At 42.7% G+C, this 22,081-nt stretch overlaps 1 protein-coding gene across 9 annotated transcripts in view; it reads right to left on the bottom strand.

The window, feature by feature from the left end:
* The window catches only part of WASF3 (WASP family member 3), a 134,035-nt gene that overhangs the window by 19,278 nt on the left and 92,676 nt on the right, over positions 1-22,081 (bottom strand). For all 9 annotated transcript variants that reach the window (XM_060637490.3, XM_060637488.3, XM_060637491.3 and 6 more), the window contains 2 exons: positions 4,084-4,218; positions 1,815-1,968 (listed from right to left, as the gene is read on the bottom strand). In XM_060637490.3, the coding sequence (XP_060493473.1) occupies positions 1,815-1,968; positions 4,084-4,218 (289 nt within the window). The remainder of the gene's footprint in view (positions 1-1,814; positions 1,969-4,083; positions 4,219-22,081) is intronic.

Here is a 22,081-nt window from a genome sequence, read left to right on the forward strand (position 1 = left end):
AGAGGGAGACACAGAATCCGAAGCAGGCCCCAGGCTCCGAGCTGTCAGCACAGAGCCCAAAGTGGGGCCTGAACCCACAAACTGTGAGATCATGACCTGAGCCAAAGTCAGACACTTAATCCACTGAGCCACCCAGGCGCCCCTTCTATTTTTCTAAAAGTTTATTCATTTATTTTGAGGGGTGGGAGGGGCAGAAGGAGAGAGAATCCCAAGTAGACTCCACACTGTCAGCGCAGAGGCCTACGTGGGGTTCGATCTCACGACAGTGAGATCATGACCTGAGCCGAAATCGAGAGTCGGACGCTTAAATGACTGAGTCACCCAGGCGCCCCAGCACTGCTCTTCTTAAACACACTCTTAAAAAGTCAGACATTTTTATTTTCCATAAAACTGAATGCACACATCCAATATATACAAGTCATTTTTTATGTAATTAGAATTTTTCTGTCACCACAAATTATCTAATCATGATCTTGATTTATCAAATATAAGCGGTTCACTGAGTTTTATGGGCTTTTTCCTTTAGAATATTTAGTGAGGTGTCTTAGGAAAGTTTTAACAGGCCCGCCCTCAGGGCTTCCAGTGCTAAGTAAAACTGAAACTGCCCCAGAAAAATGCCTATGAACAAAAGCAAAATCACAAGTTAAAACATTAGGCTTACAATACTACTAGTCATATAGACCGTCAATTTTTAGACGCGTGTGCTAAACCTTCCAGAAAAGCAGACATATTTCCCAGAAAACTGTGACAGGTTGGCCCTCTCCCATCACAGTTTCCAGGGGATTTCTAGGACTTCTTTTTTGAGAGAATCTTTCCATCTGTGCTAAAAGAAGGGGGTACAGTCGGAACTGCTACTTTACGAGCAGAGCTTCAGTGGAGGGTGGGTCCGAACATCTCCTTTTGGACCCTGAGAAGGGACAGGAATTCAGACCAAAAAACGTCTGAGCACTCTCTGAGAAGCACCAAAGGCCCAACCAAGATGGCGGCACCGGAAGCAGAGAACTCCCTCAGTGGTCAAGAACGCCACCCAGCGGAGCTAATCCCGAGGACAGTGAAGACCACCCCTACCTACCACAGCCTGTGCTGTGAGGGAGTGAGTTCACCAGCAGGGTAAGTGTGGGAGAAGAACAAGCTGTGTGCAGTGAGGGACAATGAGAAGGTCTGCAGATAAGGGAGATGGGAGACAAGGTGACAGAATATGGAAAGAAAACACGAATGTGGTAACAGCTAGGAGAGGTGTTTTTAAACAGCATTTTCAGTTTCTTTATATTCATTTTCTTCGCCATTGATTCTCCAGTCTTTTTTGTCAGAAGTCTGGTCCTAATAACGCGTCCTACCATTTGACAGTAACGGGTTAATTCGTTGACTATATTCTTCCCTCTTAGAAACCCCTACTGCCACGGAATACGTTTTTCTGCAGTGCTGAAATGCTGAGACCGGCATTTTGCCACATTGTACATGAACTAGGCAGCTCCTTTAAAATTGACTCTGGATATGAGGAAAAACATCACACACGATACCATATGATGTGTCCGCTTCGACTTCAGATATCTACGCTCAGATAACTACAAAAGGAGATAGGTACTACAGGTGTCTACTTCAGATACAAAAGCTAACGCGACAGTTCACGCTTCTCTCGGTGAGTTTATCTGCAGTTTCAAATATGAACCCTTTAACAGTTCTGTACCAGTAACTAATTTTGTTGCATATATAATACAATTATTATTTTCACAGCGTAAATAGTTTCACAGCACTGCCCTCCTGTCTCAGCTTATCTAGACTAAAAACGGCACCAGGAACGCACGAAGCCATACCTGTACGGCGTAAGAATATTCAGAGGAGGTGGCTTATCGCTCTGGTTGTAAATGTCAGCAACGGGATTAGGAATGCTGTTCTTTGAAACCACCTGCTGGTCTTGGACTGTGGAACTTTTGAAAGCTTTTTTCATGTTGATATCCTGTAGTGACACTATTTAGAGAAAAGCCCCCCGAGTTGAGTTATACAGAAATATTTTTCACTGTGCAGAAATAAGCATCATTTGAGACATAATCGTAAATATCCCCTAGGATAACAAAATCATGTTTTTATTGTTCGTTTAAAAGCCTGTGCATTAAATAGCATGTGCCTTCCTTCCCTCTTATAAATAATAGTTATCTCTATAAAATGAAGTCGAATCACATCTTGCCCACTTCTGTAGTGATCTAATTATTTCTTTGAACCTAGCATTAGAGCATCATTCTTTATACTAGCACTTTGCAGAAACCACAAGGAATATAGTTGAGTGTAACAGGCATGTAAGTACAAAGATCTGGGTATCCTAGAAGGAAAAAAACATTCAAACAGTTAATACCAGTTGAATTGTAACACATGTACGAAATACGTCTGCAAAAAACACACAAGTGTAAAAAGCGCATTAAGTTTTCTTGACGCGAATATTAAAGAAAGACGGCAAAGCTTTTCTACAGTCCTAGAAATTAAGTAGCAGGACACAAAAACTACACTCAGGGGTGAGAAAATCAGGGCTGACTATACTTATTTCTCATTTGCACAACGCTCCGTACCTCATGTATTAACTCATCTAACTGTGACGTCAACTTTTTGAATTGGCCAACCTGGTCCATTAACCACTTGGCCAATGAAGGGGAGTATCATGACGGTGTTAAGTGACCCTTCCAAGGTGACCCAGCAAAAAAAAGGTAGGCCTGAGATAGAACACAGATTTCCTAACTTGGTCAAATGTTTTTTTCTACTATAACATCCATGCCAAGGACAGTAATCAGGTAAATCTTGACTGGAAATGATTTTGAGGATATGAGATAGACACACTGCAAAATCTTAGGAAATCTAATGCACAGATTAATCTTTTCCAGCCCAAGGTTTATCACTGGTGTTCCAATGGCAAGAGCTCACAAAAGAAAAAAAGAAAAACAAAACTGAAGGCAGATGAATAAATATTAAAAATCATTTGTGATACCAATTTGAAAAAATGACTGGCTTAAGATGATTAAAATTTCTCATTTGAATAGACCACATAGCTATCCAGGTTTTTCCTTTTTCAAACAAGATCAATCATAAAAATCAGACTAGAGAATGTTCATCATGGATATTAAAATTTCAATGCTCTGCATTTTTGTTAAATTTCTAATTCACTAATTTAATAACGACCTCTGGAAAGCCCCGAACATAAATGATGAGGGATGAATCGCATAAAATGCTACATTTAAAAAAAAAATAAAACTTTCATCTTTTACTGACACTACTATTATAGGTCTAGTAGAAAAAGCAGATGCTAAGATCACTTTAATGCAACGAGACACGGTAACTACCACAGGAATTGCTACTCTGAACGTTTTCCTCAAGTAAATACGAGATGACACATCTTACACTTTTTTTCAAGTTTTTTTTTTTCTTCTAGTCTAACCTCAGTCTCTCATTGGAAAGCTACAGAAAGTGAAATCTTTAAAGCGGAGTTGCAGAATTTTAATTGTGAAACTGTCACAAGTTCACGGTAAGTCCTCAAAGTGATGATCAGTTACCTACACAGTGCTTACCAATACTGACTTTATTTGAAAACTCTGACGCTAAAGGCCTTCAGTAAATGCTATTTCTTGAGGTGTGCAATCAGCAGGATCAACCAAGGTTATTTACAGGCATCAACCCCAACAAGCGTAGCAGCTAGAAGCCTTCGCTCAGTCACGCTGTGTACGTATCACCCTCCCTCTTAGTTGGACCACATCTTTTGAGTGATTCTGTGAGTTTTGGCTAAGAAAGTATCTTTAGAATAACTACCAATGACCTAAATTAGGGGTTCTAATACCGAATTCATTCAAAGAAGGCTTTAAACACAAATACTCTATGTGTAAAATTTTTAAAAAGAGTATGGCATATATAAGGCAGACGAGAATCTTTTAATTACGAAGTAACCCAATGTTGGGGTCCCGCCCCCCCTTAATATTCTTCCAGAAAGGGCAAGATGAAGTATCAGTACACTACCCCAAGGAAAAAACAGTGATGACACCACAATTAATTACTGCTGTCCCGTCAACATCACCTCTAGCTCGTGGCTTCCGTGCCATTACCTACCCTCTTCCACTGTTGAATCCAGCTGGGTAACTTTGACAGCGAGGCGATCAATTCTGTCTTGAAGAGAATTTGCTCTGATGTAGAAGTTGTTAGCCTCGTGAAACAGCTCACCAAATATGTCTTCAGCATGTTTGCCTATAGGAGAGAATGAATGGAGAAGGCCATCTGTTAAGAACTGCTGAGGCAGCCTTCACACGTTCTCGCCACTGCTGAGGACTGTCGACACGTGGGACTTCGTGCAAATGATTATAAAATTAAAGTGTCACGGTCAAAGGCCTTTACAACTTTTGAAAATGTATTGTGGAAATTCATGTATATCTGAAATTGACCCAAAGTTGTAAAGTTTTAAGACACTATGGAATTTTCACTCATTTGCTACGTGAGTTATCGTGAAACGTGGTTCCCACTAAACTTCGTTGGGAAAAAATTTGCTCACATTTTGCATGCTTTATGTATAAATAGAATCTCAGGAACTTAACCTTCCTTTTACTTCCTGTGAGAATTAAATAAGTCATGTTGGTTTCTAAATTTAAGATCCCACTTCATTCACAATCAGAAACATTAGGTATCTTACGCTGCGCCTAACATTCTCTAGTGGCATTAAATTGTTCTAATCCATATTTTGAAATCTAAGCACTCTAAAAATCTGGCACTCTCAAAAAATCACTATTTTGCATTCGGAGTTAATTTTTTCTGCATGGATCCTTATGAGTGCCAGACACAACTACTCCCACTTTGTAAAAAATGTAATAAAAAACATTTCTGAAAAGACAGGAATAAGTACCTGCTTGAATTTCCAAATCCTAACATCGTTCCTTTATTCATTCAACAAACACTTAATAACCGTCTACCCTGATTGTGCGAGGCAGAGCTGCATCTTCTCTCTGCCAGAGATACCGCTTTAAAAATCAATAAATAAATAAGACTTGACTTTTAAGAACAGTTTCCGGTTCACAGGAAAATTTATCAGAGAGCACAGAAAAGTTCTCGTATATTCCCTAACCCCGTCACACACAGCCTCCCCACGATCAACATCCCACCCCAGAGTGATGCATTTGTTGTAACTGATGAACCCGCAGTGACATATCGTGACATCCACAGTCTAGTTTCCAGGAGGGTCCGTCCACTCTTGATGGCACACATTCCATGGGTTTTGACATACGCATAAAAGACACATGTATCCACCATGACAGTTTCAACAAAATGGCTTCCCTGCCCTGAAAATCCTTTATGCTCCCACTTGTTTACCTCCCTCACCCCACCCCCTCTCAACTCCTGGCAACCACTGATTTTTACTGTCTTGTTTTGCCTTTCCTAGAATGTCATATAGTAGGAATCGTCATTAATTACAATTAATCGTACTTGCTTAGTAATAAGCACTTCAGGTTCCATGCTTTTTCGTGGCAAGACAGCTAGTTTCTCTTCAGCGCCGAGTAACGTCCCACTGTCTGGACGAAGCACAGTGTGATCATCCATTCACCTACTGAAGGACACCTGGGTTGCTTCTCGTGTCTGGTGGTGAGGAATCAACAGCTGTGGGCAGGTTTCTGTGCGGACAAAAGTTCTCAACTCATCTGGGTAAACACCAACAAGCAGGACCGCCAGACTGTATGGTAAGAATATGCTTATTTTTATAAGAAACAGGCAGTCGGGGCGCGCCTGGGTGGCTCGGTGGGTTAAGTGTCCGACTTCGGTTCCGGTCATGATCTCACTTCCAAAGCGGCGGTATCACTTTGCGCTCCTACCAGCCGTGTATCTGAGTTCCTGTTGCTCCACACCCTCATCGGCATCTGGTGTTGTCGGTGTTCCGGATTTTAGCCATTCTGAAAGGTGTGAAGTGGTCTTCTCATTTTAATTTGCACTTCCCTGATGACATATGATATTAAATACCTTTTCATATGTGCTGTGACCGCCATCTGTACATCTTCTTTGGTGAGATGTCTGTTCAGGTCTTTTGCCCATTTTTTAATCAGGTTGTTAGTTTTTATTGAATTTTAAGAGGTCTTTGTATAGTATGGACAACAGCCTTTTATCAGATTATGTCTTCTGCAAACATTTTCTCCCCGTCTGTGGTAGGTCTTATTATTCTCCTGACTATCTTTCACAGAGCGTAAGGTTTTCATTTTAATTCTTCTGGAAAGAATACTTACTTAAAGCGAGAATAACCGTGATGTTTTCATAGTGCTTTACAATTTACACAGTCTGATATCCACTTTGCAGACTGCCTGCTGTAATTCACGACACTGCAAAATGTGAGAATAAGAACGAAGCCTGTCTGTTCAGTGTTGCAGCCCAGCCCTAGCTAGACCAATGAGTCCTGACAAACGCCTGTTCAAAGAACGCATCGGCTTATGAGGTCAATAGCGAGTTACTGCTTTCATTTTCCAGATGACCAACCTGACCACCAGAAAGGTGATCTGTCCAAATCTCATGGCTAGTAAGTGGCAGAAAAAGATGAAACTGAACTTTGGTCTTCTAGCTTCTGATCTCCTGATTTTATCATATTCTTCCTTGAACTTCCCTGCCTAGAAATTAGCAACTTCCACAAATTATTTCAGGCCACAAGCCACTCGGTAATTTCCTGTTTACTTAATTAAAGGGACTAAAATATTTGCTGCCTAAATGGTCACTCCCAGACACCAGATAAGCATTTCTTGTAAATCTAAAAGCAGTATAATTTCATAAATTCCCATAGTGTGACTGTCCTAACAGGAGGAACTTTCTCTTTAAAAATGAGAGCAATAAAGGAATCAGTAAAAACATTCTGTATCTAAAAAGTCATCCCTCTGCCAAAAATGGAAGGGGGATCCCCAAGGCCACTGATGTCAGCTGAGCAAGAAATCATTTCTCTTAAAGTCTGTTATCTAGTGTATGATCCTCTAGAGTCGCTTAAAATTCTGCCAACACTTTCCATTGCCACAACATACAAAACGGTTTCGACAAAGGCAAGGGAATGAAATAAAGTCCTCACAAATTACATATTTCTAAACTCTGTAACTAGATGGGATATCCAGAATTAGCGTGTGTTCACTGCCTTCGGAACCCTTTGCTGAGTGCCGGACTTGTGTGCCTAACTGGCTCATGAACATCTCCACGTTGATGTCCTACAGAATCCCAAAATGCTGTACAAGTGCGAACAGGAATTCATTTTCACGTTAACTCAAACCTGCACGCCCGTGTGGAGAGGCATCAATCACCGAAAGGGAAGCCCACGCAGAAACGGGGTCATCCGTGGCTGCTGCCTCCCGCTACGGCTCACCCAACACCAGACCTTGTCACTTGCCTCTTCCTGGCGCCCCTGAGCTCCGACTCTCCCCGTTTCCCTCCTGAATTAAACAAGCGACAGTTGTTGGGTTTTTTTTTTTTTCTTTTCTGCTTTCAGGCTCGCCTCCCACCCTCGAACCTGTTCATCACACCACTGCCAAGTGATCTCTCTGAAAGAAAGATCTGACTGTCCCTCCTCCTCCCCATCATCTCAACATAGAATCTAGGCCTCTTGGCAGGCCACACAAGGCCCCGTGCACCTCACTTGTGCCCTCCCTTTGTGCTCCGGTCCGAAGGGACTACCTGCAGTGCCCATGGCCCTTCCCCACAGGTGGCGCCACCGCTCTTTGCTTTCAAACCCTTCCGCCCTTTGTCCCCCCACCCAGAGCAAAAGCCACAGGTCACATGATGAACACCACCTACCCCACTGGCCTCATCCACTACGCCACCCTCTCACATATTCCACTCCCCCAACTACTCTGGCTTCCTGCTATTTCTCAGACGTGCCAATCATACTTGCCTTTTGGGGGGGGGGGTGCATTTCCTGTTCTTTCTCCCTGGACCATTTTTGTCCCAGAAACTCACATGGTTTGGTCCCTCGCTTCATCCGGGCCTGTACCCAACTGTCACCTTCGAAGTGAGACGTCTCTAGCAACCTTAGCTAAGATTGCAATCACTTCACCACACTAGAGGCACACACACGCCCTTGGCCCTTCCCTGCTGTAGTTTTCTCCTTAGCATTTACCACCATGTTATAATTGTAGCCTCGTACTTTCTTTCTACATTTGAGAGAGAGCGCGCACAAGTGGGGGAGGGACAGAGAGAGAGAGAAGGAGAGATTGAGAATCCCACTCCACACCATCAGCACAGAGCCCGATTTGGGACACGAACTCACGAAGCGAACCGCGAAATCGTGACCAAGAGCCGGACACTTAACTGACTGAGCTTCCCCAGACACGTGTGCTTATTCCTCGTGTTTCTAGCCTGTCTCCTTCCGCCAGAATGTATGACCCAAGAGGACAAGGGCTCTACTGGGTCCCGCGCACTGCTGTATCAATCTCCAAGGTCTAGGGCAGGTCTGCCTTATAGTATGTGCTCAAAAAGATTTTGGAGTAAGTGAATAAAAACATGTTAACTCCAAATCAATCCTTCTGGATGCAGACCGGGGGAAGATCATGCCTCCCTCTGTGTTCCCACAATACCCTAGGCATACCTCAGTCACAGGACTCTTCACGTAACTCAAACGTTGTCTTTACAGAAGTTCTTTGCGGGTATGAGCAAAGCCTTTTATCTCTTCATTGCCTGTGCTGAGTTAGTGTTCAGCTAGTACCTCTTGAACAAAAAAACACAGCATCTCTACCAGTGTTTTCTTGTTAACACGTGCACAACCAACAAATGCTCCCTGCTCAAGTAAGTTTGGGGAATGCTGGGCTGAAAAGACTCGACAAACGTGCTTCTATGCCTTGGGGTATCTCAAATCTTTAATATGCTCATATGCAATAGGAATCTGTAAGAGAAGCATCTAGCATACCATGTTTTCAAACGGACTGGGCCTGGCACCACCTAATAACATCCTTTGGAAGTTCTGGTTTATGACACCTATTCAGGAAAACGCCCGTTCAGGCTGGATGATCTGTAGACAAAGTACCAGGTTCGAAAGGGTATCTATCCAAGCCTATCAGTTGTTTATTTTGAATACGAGACACGATCAAGTAGAGCCAACTAATTTTTGTTTCTCCATCTGGCCACTCATAGTTTAAAAGAAATATTCCAGGAGCGCCCGGGTGGCTCAGTTGGTTGAGCTCCCGACTTCGGCTCAGGTCGTGATCTTGCAGTTCGTGGGTTTGAGCCCCATGTCGGGCTCTGTGCTGACAGCTCGGATTCCGTGTCTCCCTCTCTCTCTGCCCCTCCCCTGCTCACACTCTGTCTCTCAAAAATAAACATTAAAAAATAAAAGAAAAATAAAAAATATTCCAGTGTGATTCCCACCTCTGCCCACCCAAATCCTTCCCCTTTCCCTTCCGTTATACAGAGATCTAACAGGGACAGCATGTATCACCAAGAATATGGGAGTATATACTCTCGTCCCTTGCCAAAGTCACGCCAGCATTCTCCAAGCACAGTGACTATTGCTGAGAACCACGTTCTGCTAGATACTATAGAAGGTGACAAGGATAAATAACATGTGGCCTCTGCCTTTAATGCTTAACCCTATTTGGGAAAAAAACAAAAACCAAAGACCAAAAACCATGCCATTGACTATACTTCTGTAGGAAGTTCTTTTAGTGTTTTGTTTTGTTTTGAGAAAAGGAGACCACGCAGGCAAGCAGGAGAGGGGCAGAGGTCGAGAGAGAATCCCAAGCAGGTGCTGCACGGTCAGCGCAAAGCCTGAGGTGGGGCTCAAACTCAAGAACCATGAGACCACGGCCTGGGCTGCAATCAAGAGTCAGACGATTATCTGACTGAACTACCCAGATGCCCCGGAGGTTCTTAATTTATCAACAAAAAAAAAAGACACAGAAATTGAGGACCGCATACTTCATCTTTTGCCAGCTGCTGCAAGCCAACAAGTGACTGAAGAAAATGGGAGAAACTATATTTTCCTGATGAACGAGACTAAAATGTTGCAAATTACAGTATTCAGTTTTGCAAACAGCAACTTATTTGAAAAGCTTAATTTTACGTGCTCTTGGAAGTGGCAAGTCCATTAATAGCGAAACTAAAATCATTCTGAATTGAAGACCACGCTGAGCTAAGTGTAATTTATTCATTCTTTACTGACAAAGGATCTACTTATGGATTTATTGGTACCATTATGAATTCGTGTCCAGGTATGTCAGGTTGGGAAGTATGCCTCTAAGCTGCCGAAGCAGTCAAAATTATGCGTGGATTTTCAATTGTATTCAAAAGCGACGATTTACTGGCAACAACCACCGTTGTCTGATAGGAGTCCTTTCTGTAGAACAAGAAACCAGTCCTAACAAGGTCCTTCAGAAATTTTAGTGCGCACCCCTAGCACCTCGATCCTGATTGGTCGAGATTCTGGCTTTTCACTCACCACTAAAAATAACAAGGCTTCTTGGAAAAATGATTCTAGGGCTGAGGGTGGATAAGGCCAAGAGGAGCTTAGCACACCTTTTGCTGTGCTTTTCTAAAAACATACAGGAGTACTCAGAGAGGGGCAGAGACATGTCAAAAGGACACAGGGGTCTGCGTGAAAGGACTCCCACTGCCCAAATCTGGGCAAATGTGAGCATCAAAATAAATAGGAAAGATAATGGATGATAGCCCACAGAATAAAATGAGAATCCCTGAGTTCAAGTTGATTGAATGAATGAATGACAAGGAAAGAAACGAAAGCACTTACAGCAGAATTCCAACTAATAAACGCAGAATTAGGGAACCACCAAAATCACCTTTCTGCAACCACCACAACAGTAAGTGTTTGGGGCAAGAATCATCAATGGATGTTAAGACTAGTGGAAAGCAGTGGATGAAAACAGGCTATTACAAAGTCTCAGTATGTTTCCCCACAGATCCTTACCAATTACAGAAGGAGACACAACTTTAGCTACGGAAATCTACGGACAAAACGCCAACGTGATGGAAAACAAAACGTGAGCGAAGTCACCATGGGCAGTTATGGGACAAGCAGAGAATGTGTGCTTTGTGAACAAACGTACTGAGAAGGACGTACCATCACTCCGTCACAGTCTTGCCAATTTCCTAAATCTAATCATGAGGAAACCTCAGGAGACCCAGACCAACGGACATTCCACAAAAGAAACGGCCAGTTCCCTTTTCAAATATCAAATCATCAAGTCAAAGAAAGACTGAGGAACTACTTCAGGCTCAAGAAGAGAATTAAATATATATATTATACTAAACATAAAATATATGATATTTTAAAAATGCTAAACATACACATAAAATATTAAATATATATGTGTACATGTGTGTATAGGAGAAGGGAGGGCAGGAGGAAGAGTCTCTGAGAAAAAGAATATGTAGGTGAAAGTTTGAGAACTCGTTACTGTTTTGACGTTTTTAGAAGTCTGAAGTCATTTCAAAATAAGGTAAAAAAGAAACCTTATTGTAGTGTTTGCAGTGAAGTCCAATGACCATTGAGTTCCATAAAAATACCAAGTTATAATTTGGGGGCCCTAAGGATTTTCCCCCCTTTTATTTTTTTTTTTTTTAAATTTTTTTTAACGTTTATTTATTTTTGAGACACAGAGAGACAGAGCATGAATGGGGGAGGGTCAGAGAGAGAGGGAGACAACAGAATCCAAAACAGGCTCCAGGCTCTGAGCGGTCAGCACAGAACCCGACGCGGGGCTCGAACTCACGGACCGCGAGATCATGACCTGAGCCGAAGTCGGACGCTCAACCGACGGAGCCACCCAGGCGCCCCTTTGCCCCCCTTTTAAAGTTCTATTTTCCTTCTATGAAAGCAATCCATTCTTATCATAAAAAATACAGAAAACACGGAAGAGTAAACAGTAGAAAGAAATGGCCCCAAGCCCAATCCATCTACTGCTGACACTCCGATTTCTTTCTTCTGTCTTCGTTGTGTTGACCAGTCTGTGGAAAAGCCAAAAAACCTAGTGAACACCTTATGACTGAAGTGTCTCTGGGAGTATAAAATATACACTCATGATAGAAAATCTGGAAAACTCAGAAAAGTAGAAACGTCACCCACAGGCAACCATGGTGAACTTTTCTGTACACTTCTTCACAATACTCTTTCTAGCATTTCATAAGAACTAAGATAATAGAAGCTGACTGTTAAGCATATTCAGTTTACTCAGGAACTATTTCATAAACACCCCCTCCGCACCGGGTGCCATCCCAGTCGCCCGAAGGAACGCGGCAGCGAACACAGCCACAAAGCTGACGTCACACACAGGTAACACACAGGTGACACGTCACGTGATGACACGCGCTGTGAAGAAAGACAGCGAGGGCGCAGAGAGTGGTAGGAAGGGGGTGCCCCGTAGGCGGTCACCAAAGGCCAGGGAAACGTACGCGGATCTCATCTCAGGGAGGAACCTTCCAGGCGGAAGGCAGAACCCCAGCTGGTGTGGGAGGGCGGCCTCAAGGAGGCCAATGTGGCTGGAGTCCGGTGAATGGAGGGAAAAGTGGGAGAAGAGCGCAGGCAAATAAGTTCCTTCCCTGTGAAGCGGGGTGATGAGTGGCGTGGGGAGACCAGACCGGAGGCCGCTGCTGCGCACTGAGCAGGGACACCGTGGGGGCTCAGCCGTGGACGTGCCAACAGGTGTAGAGATGTGCTCCCTACTCCGAAGGTACACGGTAGGAGAGAAGGGGGTCACAAATAGAAAAGAACTGGGGGGGGGGGGCAGGGAAGAAAGAAGAATGAAACAATTTTGCTTTTGACATGTAGGGTGTGAGATGCCTCAGAAAGCCAAGTGAATCAGGGGAGCCTGGGTGGCTCTGTCGGTTAAGTGTCGGCCTCCCGATCTCAGTTCAGGTCTTGATCCCAGGGTCGGGAGTTCAAGCCCCGCGTTGGGCTCTGCGCTGGGTATGAAGCCTACTTTCAAAAACAAAAACCCGAGCGCAGATACCTCGTAGGCAGTTGTGTACACAAGTCTGAAATCTAGGGAAGAGGTGAGAATTGAAGACCCACGTTTGGAAGTCATTGGCGTAAAGACGGTGTTTCAAGTCATGAGATCGCCTAGTGAATGGGAACAGCCAGAGAAGAGCGTCAGTGACCGAGCCCTGGAGCGTTCCCACGTGCAGAGGTATCATCAAAGGAGACTAATAAAGAACAGCTTGTGACGGAGGAGAAGCACCAGAGCGCGCTGGCCCAGAAGCCAGGTCAAGAAGTTTGCTCCAGACTCGAGACTAAGCACTGGGCTTGGCAATGGGGAGGCCCCTGGTAGTGCGGACAAGCACAAATTTTAAGTGTAGATGGGACAAGACTTTAATGGGGACAAGAGAAAATGAGGGAAGTGAAGGCAGCGGAGGAAGGAAGGGTCCTTTCAACGTATCCTGCTGTGAAGGGGACCAAGAAATGGGGAAACGGGTAGAGGACGGTTGGAGGTTTAAGTCGAGAGATTTCTCCATATTTTACTATTTGGCAGAAATGATGGAGGCAGGGAGGGGAGAAAGATACTGCAGGAAAAAGAGAGGGTGAACGCCGTCCTGGAGCGAGCAGGAGGGTCTCGGGTCCGGTGTGTCTGAAAGAAACATCAACAGTCACCATTTGAAAGGAGGGTGACCAGCACATCCGGGTTCTGTCTGGTATTGGCCGACTGAGCCGGCAGAAGGGGATGTCTGGTTCTCCTCTGGCTGCTTTCCTTTTCCAAATGAAGTAAGAAACAAGTCGTCAGCTCAGAGGGGAGGTCTGAGGTGGAAAAGGTACAGAAGAGACACCCTAAGGGCAGGGAAACGGATTAACGAAGCAATTACAGCAGGATCGCAGAGCAACATTGAGGGCTCACCTGAGCAATGTGCCCACGATTTTAAATCCCTCTTCTTTTCCAACATAAGCATTTAAAGGTGCAAACTTCCCTCTAAGCACTGCTTTAAGTAAATCCCAGAAATGCATGGTTCATTATCACACATCAGAAACAGTTTCTAATTTCCTTTTTGATTTCTTCTTCGACCCAGGGATTATTCTAAAAGATCCTGCTTCATCTTCTGATATGTGAGAATTCTCTTAAAAGATTATTATAATTACCGTCTCATTACCACCATACTCTTCAGGATGTCAATCTTTCAAATGTAGCATTTTATGGCTGAGCCTATGTTCATCTTGGTGAACATTCCATGTGAACATTAAAAGAATGTATATTCTATAATTTGGGAGTTGAGTGTTCTATAAAGGTCAATTAAATCAGATTGTTTAGTAGTGTTGTTCAAACCACCTACAAATCTACATATATTTTAAAGACAGAGAGTGTGCAAGCAGTGGAGAGGGGCTGGGGGAGGGGAGGAGAGGGAGAGGGAGAGGGAGAGGGAGAGGGAGAGGGAGAGGGAGAGGGAGAGGGAGAGGGAGAGGGAGAGAGGGAGAGAGGGAGAGAGGGAGAGAGGGAGAGAGAGAGAGAGAGAGAGAGAGAGAGAGAGAGAGAGAATATATCTTAACCAGGCTCCACGCTCAGCACAAAGCCCGACGCGGGGCTCAATCCCATGACTCTGGGATCGTGACCTGAGCCAAAATCAAGTGTGAGATGCTCAACCGACTGAGCCACCCAGGCGCCCCAAGCCATCTATATTCTTACAGATTTTTGTCTATTTTTTTTTTTAGCATTCACCGAGAGGTTTTTGTTAAAATCTGCAACTGTCATTCTTCATTTGTCTATTTCTCCCTTTTGGTTCTATTGTTACGCCACGTTCTTTTAAACTAAAATGTAGAATTGTGAGTTCTTGACAAATGAGCTCTTATCACTATGGAACATTCCTTCTTTCTCTCTGTTTGACAGTTTACTTTATTTGACGTTAATATACCCACATCAGCTTCCTTCTGCTTTATGTTCACATGGTATAGTTTTTACATTATTTTCTTTAAATCTGTGTCTTCATCCTTAATAATGCATGTATTTTAGTCTTGCTTTTTTACCTAACCTGATTAAGCTCTGCCTTAAATTTTAAGGGGGTATTTAACATGTTTCCATTTAATGTAATTCTTGATATGGCTGGGTTTAATTCTATCACCTGGGTATTGGTTTTCCATTTGTCCTTTCTGTTCTTGGTTCCTTTCTTCTTCCTCTCCTGCCTTCTTCTGGGAAAACCAAACGATTTACCTTGGGGTTCCATCTGTCTCCTCTGTGTGTTATCCTGGAGGTTACCGGAAATTAAAATAGGCATCCTTAACTCATCACAATGTACTTTCAAATAGTACAGTATTTCAAAACCAATGTAAAACACAGCAACTTAGGTTCCATTTCCCCACTTCTACTCTTATAGCTGTTACTGCCATATATTTTAATTTCACGGGGTATGAACTCTACAATAAACTTTCAGCAGTCAACAGCCTTTGAGCAAAGAGATACAAATATATCATTTTAATGCCCATTTTTCTTTAGTCCCATATTTACTCCTTCTGTTGATCTTTATTCCTTCTTGCAGATCCAGGCTACCATCTGGTATCGTTTTCATTTAGCTTAAAGAGTTTTTCTAGCATTTTTGGTAATGGAGATACACTGAAGATGAATTCTCTCAGATTTTGTCTAAATAAAATATGTCTATTTCATTTCCATTTCCCTTCATTTCATTCATATTTCATTTCTGGTCTTGTGTCTGATGAGAATCAGCTGTCATTCTTAACACGGTGCCCGCCCTATACGTAATGTGTTTTTTTCCTCTTATGATTTTCTCTTTACTTTCGTTTTTTCAGCAATATTACTAGGATGTGACTACATGGGATTTTGTGTAATTTACACTTCTGCAAATTTGCTGAGCTTCTTGAACCCGCTGGTTGATATCTACCATCAATATTCAAAAATTCTCATCCGTTATTTTGTCTACCTTATTTTTGCTCTCTCCTCTCCTTCTGGGACTCCAATTACATACGTATTAGACCCTCTGGTATTAGCCCGTATTCTGGTTGTTCTGTTCTTTTTTTTTTCTTTTTTATCATTTGGTGTCTCTTGTGAATTAGTTTGAATAATTTCTACTGGTTTGTCCCCAAGCCACTTCTGCTTGTGTCCGTTCTGCAAGTAGGAGCATCAAGTGAATTCCTTTATTTCTGATACTGGCATTTTCAGTTCTATTTATTTTCTCTATAGTTTCCATTTCTCTGTTGAAATTCCCTATTTCTGGGGCACCTGGGTGGCTCAGTCAGTTAAGCCTCTGACCTCAGCTCAGGTCATGATCTCACGGTTCGTGAGTTTAAGCCCCGTGTCATGCCCTGTGCCGAAAGCTCGGAGCCTGGAGCCTGCTTCGGATTCTGTGTCTCCTTCTCTCTCTGCCCCTCTCCTGCTCATGCTCTGTCTCTATCTCAAAAATGAACACTAGGGGCACCTGGGTGGCTCAGTCGGTTGAGCACCCGACTTCAGCTCGGGTCATGGTCTTGCGGTTCGCGGGTTGGAGCCCTGCATCGGGCTCTGTGCTGACGAACAGCTCAGAGCCTGGAGCCTGCTTCAGATTCTGTATCTCTCTCCCTCCCCCGCTCCCCTGCTCATGCTTTGCCTCTGTCTCTCAAAAATAAATAAATGTTAAAAAAATTTTTTTTAATAAACACCAAAAAATTTTTTTTAGAAAATAAATTCTCTATTTCTTCATGTATGTCAGTCACCTAGTTTTTTGATCTATCCTCCAATATATTTTTTTAACTCTTTCTTATAACTTCAATCTCTGCTGACATGACCCATCTGTTTTTGAATCCTGTCTGCTTTTTCCATTGGCATCCTTGACATATGAATCAGCTCTTTTAAATTCCTGGTCTGATAATTACAACGTCCCTACCGTATTTGACTTTGGTTCTGAGGCTTACTCTGCCTCTTCAAACTGGGTTTTTTACCTTTTAATTTCTTTTTTTTTTTTTTTTTTTTTTGGTGAAACCCAGACATGCTGTACAGGGTCAAAGGAAACTGGGATACGAAGGCCTTTGGTGACGTGTTGGGAAGGTGTGGGGGGAGGGAAAGTGTTCTACAGTCCTATGCCCTTTGGTTCCAGCTTTACTGATGTGTAACGGACAAAACGGTATATATTTAAAGTGTGCAATGTCATGATTTGAAATACATATACTTAGTGAAAGGATTAGCACAATTGATTAACATACCATCACCTCACAAACCTTTTCTTTTTTTTCTTTTTTTGGTGAGAACCCCTACCATCTACTCCTTTAGCAAATTTCAAACATACAATCCAGTATTTTTAGTTATGGTCACCATGCTGTACATCAGATCCCTGGAACTTAGTCATCCTGTAACCGAAAGCTAAAGGCTTGTACCTTCTGACCAGCATCTGCCTGCTTCCCCTCCCCCACAGCCCTCACCCGGTAACAACCATTCTACTATTTGTTTCTAGGAGTTCAACTTTGTTTTTTTTTTTTAAAGATTCTGCACATAAATGAGATCATACAGTCTTCTCTGTATGGCTCATTTCACTTACCATAAAGTCCCCCAGGTACATCCATGTTCCAAATGGCAGGATGTCCTTCCTTCTCCTTGCTGAATAAATACCCCATCGTGTCCACGTATATTCCCCATCTTCCTATCCCTTCACCTGCTGATGGTAGCCCTATGACCCGGTGTCAGTCTTTCAGTGAGCCTAGGCCCCCGGGTCTCACTCCGCTCCCCCTTAGATGAGAAAGGAAGGCGAGAAGGGGCTGGAGTAGGTGGCCCATCAGTTTCCTCTGATGGAAACTCAAGGGGATTTTGCTCTAATGTTTACCGTGAGAACAGAAGGGCACCTGACAGTAAAACTCACGCAAGTGTGGAAGCCCCACGAAGAATGGACCCCCCCCGCCCCGAGCTTTTAACTCTCAAACTTGTTCTCACTGAGCCCTCAGCAATTCACCAGTCTCTCCACACGTGGGGGCAGTGGTTTGAACTGTGACCTCCGTTCTCTGACAGATCGAAGAGAAGCTTCTGGGTTTTCAATTTGTTCAGCTTTTTCTTGCGATTTTTTATCACCAATCATTTCTGAGCCCCTTCAATGCCAGGTTGGAACCTGCAAGTCGCCTTCAATATATTTTTCATAGCATTTTTCAGCTACTCCAAAACTGGGGTCATCTGTGGGTCCTGCAGCCACCAGTTGCTTTTTCTCTTAATTATGAAGTCACATTTTTCTCCTTTTCTGAATGTCTTGTATTTTTTCACTGGACAAGGTATGTAGAATAGCAGAAATGAGACAGCAAATGTTTAGTCTTATACAAGGGCACGCTTGACAGAAGAATGCTACTTTAGGCCGCTGATAATAACAATCGTGTTCCTAATGTGGGAGTGAGCATAGCAAAATTTTAGAATATTAAAAACCTTTAAAATCTTCCCTCAAAGTTTTTAGATGGTCGGCTTTAGTAAAGCAAAACAATTAGAAAAACATCTAGGGATGCCTGGGTGGCTCAGTCAGTTGAGCGTCCGACTCAATTTCAGCTCAGGCCATGATCCCAGGGTCATGGCATCGAGCCCCATATCAGGCTCTGCACTGGGCGTCAAGCATGCTTGAGGTTCTCTCTCTCTCTCTCTCTCTCTCTCTCTCTCTCTCTCTGTCCCTCTGCTCCTCTCCCCCACTCCTGCATACTCTCAAGAGAAGAAAGAAAGAAAGAAAGAAAGAAAGAAAGAAAGAAAGAAAAAGGAAACCATCTATAAATCACATAAGCCTACATACTCATGAAACAGGAAGGATACAGATGATAAACCAGAAGTTCAATGATAGGACTAAACATACAGATTTGGCTGGACTCTCCAACTTGTGTTCCTATGAATTACCTTACATTTAAACTCTGCTATGTAGAGGTCCATCTAGAAAAAGGAGAAATGAAAAACAATCTAAGTCATAATTACTTCTCTAACGCCTGTAAGGAAGTATTTCTGATATTTCAGGTCAAACGATGCGTCCGCAAAGTGCTTGAATTCCTAACAATCCTGCCTCTCGGGAGAGGGGCCTCTTACACTTGCCTCCAATTTGCTGACAGAACTTTTATCTCCTAGTTTTCCTAAGTATACATTGCTCACCTCCCTTCACTGGCTTTCTGTTTGAGTCCACAAGAAATGCAAACATTTATCTCAGTTTGAAGCATTAAAATTTTTAAAGTTCTTGCTGTTTCTTCCAGTCAACCTCTATCCAGATACAGCAGTACGTTTTCTCCTAACATAGCCTTTTAACCCTGGCCTTACACTGCATGGAAATGTACTTGTGATCTATTTCTTGTACCTACTGCATTTGGGTATCTCCCCTTCCTCCCCCATGTCCCCCTACAAACATCTTAGAGATCTATTTAGTGCATGCCTTCAAAATATTTAGATCTCTATTCTGAGTAGAACTGCACTTGATATAATCAATCAATCTAACTCCAAATTTTAGATCTGATTAGATAAACCAAAGGTGAGCAAGCCCTTAAGGTAGTATTTTTTTAATCTTTTTTTTAATATTTATTTATTTATATTTGAGACAGAGAGAGAACAAGTGGGGGAGCAGGAGACAGAGAGACGGGGGGGGGGGGGGGGGAGGGAATATCCAAAGTGGGCTCCAGGCTCTGAGCTGTAAGTACAGAGCGCCACACAGGGCTCAAACTCACAAACCATGAGATCATGACCAGAGCCAAAGTCAGACACCTAACTGAGAGCCACCCGGGTATCTCCCCATTAATAGGTAGTATTTTTTATGCTGACCTAGCATTTGGTTTGATATGAAACAGTATGCATCACAAGGATTATTAGTAAAAATATTAATCATTTATTAAAATCTTTGAGAAGTCAACAGATCTCCTTTCTCATTCATGCAATTACCTGAAACACTGAAATTAACAGAAAAATTGATTTTGTAATAATTTTTTTTAAATAATTTGTTTAATGTTTATTTATTTTTGAGAGAGAGAGAGACAGAGCGTGAGCAGGGGAGGGGCAGAGAGAGAGGGAGACACAGAATTCGAAGCAGGCTCCAGGCTCTGGGCTGTCAGCACAGAGCCTGACGTGGGGCTCGAACTCACGAGCTGTGAGATCATGACCTGAGCCGAAGTCGGATGCCCAACCGACTGAGCCACCCAGGCAGCTGATTTTGTAATAAGTTTTTAAAGGAGAGGTATATTTAAAATGAATTGTGTCTCAAAAAAAATTTTTAATACCAAAAATAACCAGAGATGTATATACTGGTTTATACAAGAATTTATGACAGTGTCACCCCTTAACAAAGAAACAATTTATATGTCCAACAGTAGAAACATGGTTAAATAATTATGGTATATCAATATAATAATCTCTAGCCATTAAAAACTATGTCCTAGAAGAATCAACAAAGATGCTTACTATATATTGAGTACAGGCTACAAAACCATATGTATAATAAGATACAATTTTTATGAAGATGCATACAAGGCATTACCGATTACCTTCTCTGATTAATGAAAATTTTGCAATTTTTTTTTCCTGTGTGCTTTCCTGTGCTCTGTAAGTTCTCTGTATTATCTCATTAATGCCCTCTAATACAAGCAAAAATCTTGGGGTGGGGGGTGCTGCACTAAAGGTCTGATCCCTTTCTTTGTGACATCCTGGGAGGCTTCTTCAGGTGGGAAAAGAAAGACCATTATTATCACAAGAACAAAGAGAAAAGAAGTAGTAAAAAACAGCCTAGAGGTATTAAAGAGGATTTATGTCATCCTTGGCGCAAATGTCCTATATTCCCATGTCCTTTTTAATGCAAATTATATTAAAATTACATTATAATATCAGTAGGAATTTGATTGCAAGATACTGTAATTTTAATTGAGCAACTAGCTGATAGGAACAAGAGTACTCAGATTATTAATCAAGCAAAATGATGAAAAAGCACTGATTTAATTGCTACACTAAACTGTCATTATTTGAAGGAAAAAAAGTCAATATTCCATAGTTAGAAAACCAAGTAACACACTAAAAAATATTTTTTTTTTAACGTTTATTTTTGAGACAGAGAGAGACAGAGCATGAACAGGGGAGGGGCAGAGAGAGAGGGAGACACAGAATCCGAAGCAGGCTCCAGGTTCTGAGCCGTCAGCACAGAGCCCGACGCGGGGCTCGAACTCATGGGCCGTGAGATCATGACCTGAGCCGAAGTCGGACGCTTCACCGACTGAGCCACCAGGCGCCCCTAACCAAAACTGTTTTAAATAATGGCTTCCCTGTCTCCTCCCACTTCCCCCAGATCACTCCTATTAGAAGTCAGGAACACACACACACAAAAAAAAATCTGAAAATTACTAATTCTTTATTGGAGAAAGCTTTGATCTTTTAACTATAAGGCGATTCAAGTTACAAATCTGCTCTTGCGTTTCAGTGACTGTTCTTAAACTCATTACAATAATCAATATTTTCTCATTGAAAAGATTTCAATTCCCTGAAAAGCCTGGTTAAAAAAATCTAAAGCAGACAAAATTTCTCACCCTTTAAAGTCAAGTGTCTCATCTGGATATAATGGGAACACGGTACTTGGTAAAAACCTACAGATTTCCCAAAAGTTATGCAGAATTTTAGGGGCTTCAGAGGTCTATTTGGTATCTGGGACCACATTCTTTTCTTGATTATGCCAAGTCAGTGATACCTGCATGATGCCGAACTGCCCCAGACACGTGATGAGAATCAGAATGATCTGGTGAAACGGGGCCTGGATTTCTAAGTTTTCCTTTTTGGAAAAGAGCAACCAAATTCCTGCGGACTCCTGGTCTGTTCTTCCTCCCTCGCACCTACTGGAGAATCAGTTACCCTGGACCATCGCAGAAGGTCGCCCAGGGCAAGTCTCTGCTGTTCAGGCGCATAGGAGTGTGTGTAGGGCCAAGGCAAATCCTTCAAGTTCCCATGGGACTCCGCCCACCGTGGCCTTTGTAGACGGAGTCCAGCCTCTCTCTATATGGTTCATGAGAAGTTCAGGTGATGTTATCACCCGCTCCTAACCTGGGGAACCCCCACGAGGGGTGGTCATGGCGTGTGGGACGGTGGGTAGGGAAGCGGGGAAGATTAAGACTTATCTGGGCCTACTGCCTAATGGGATAAAAAAACAGATTCCTTTTTGACTTTATCTTGGGAATTAATACTCAGTAGAAGACTTTTTTTTTTAGAAGACTCTGAATGACAGA

The sequence above is a fragment of the Panthera onca genome, chromosome A1, assembly GCF_046562875.1.
Source record: "Panthera onca isolate mPanOnc1 chromosome A1, mPanOnc1 haplotype 2, whole genome shotgun sequence".
NCBI classification, from domain to species: domain Eukaryota; kingdom Metazoa; phylum Chordata; class Mammalia; order Carnivora; family Felidae; genus Panthera; species Panthera onca.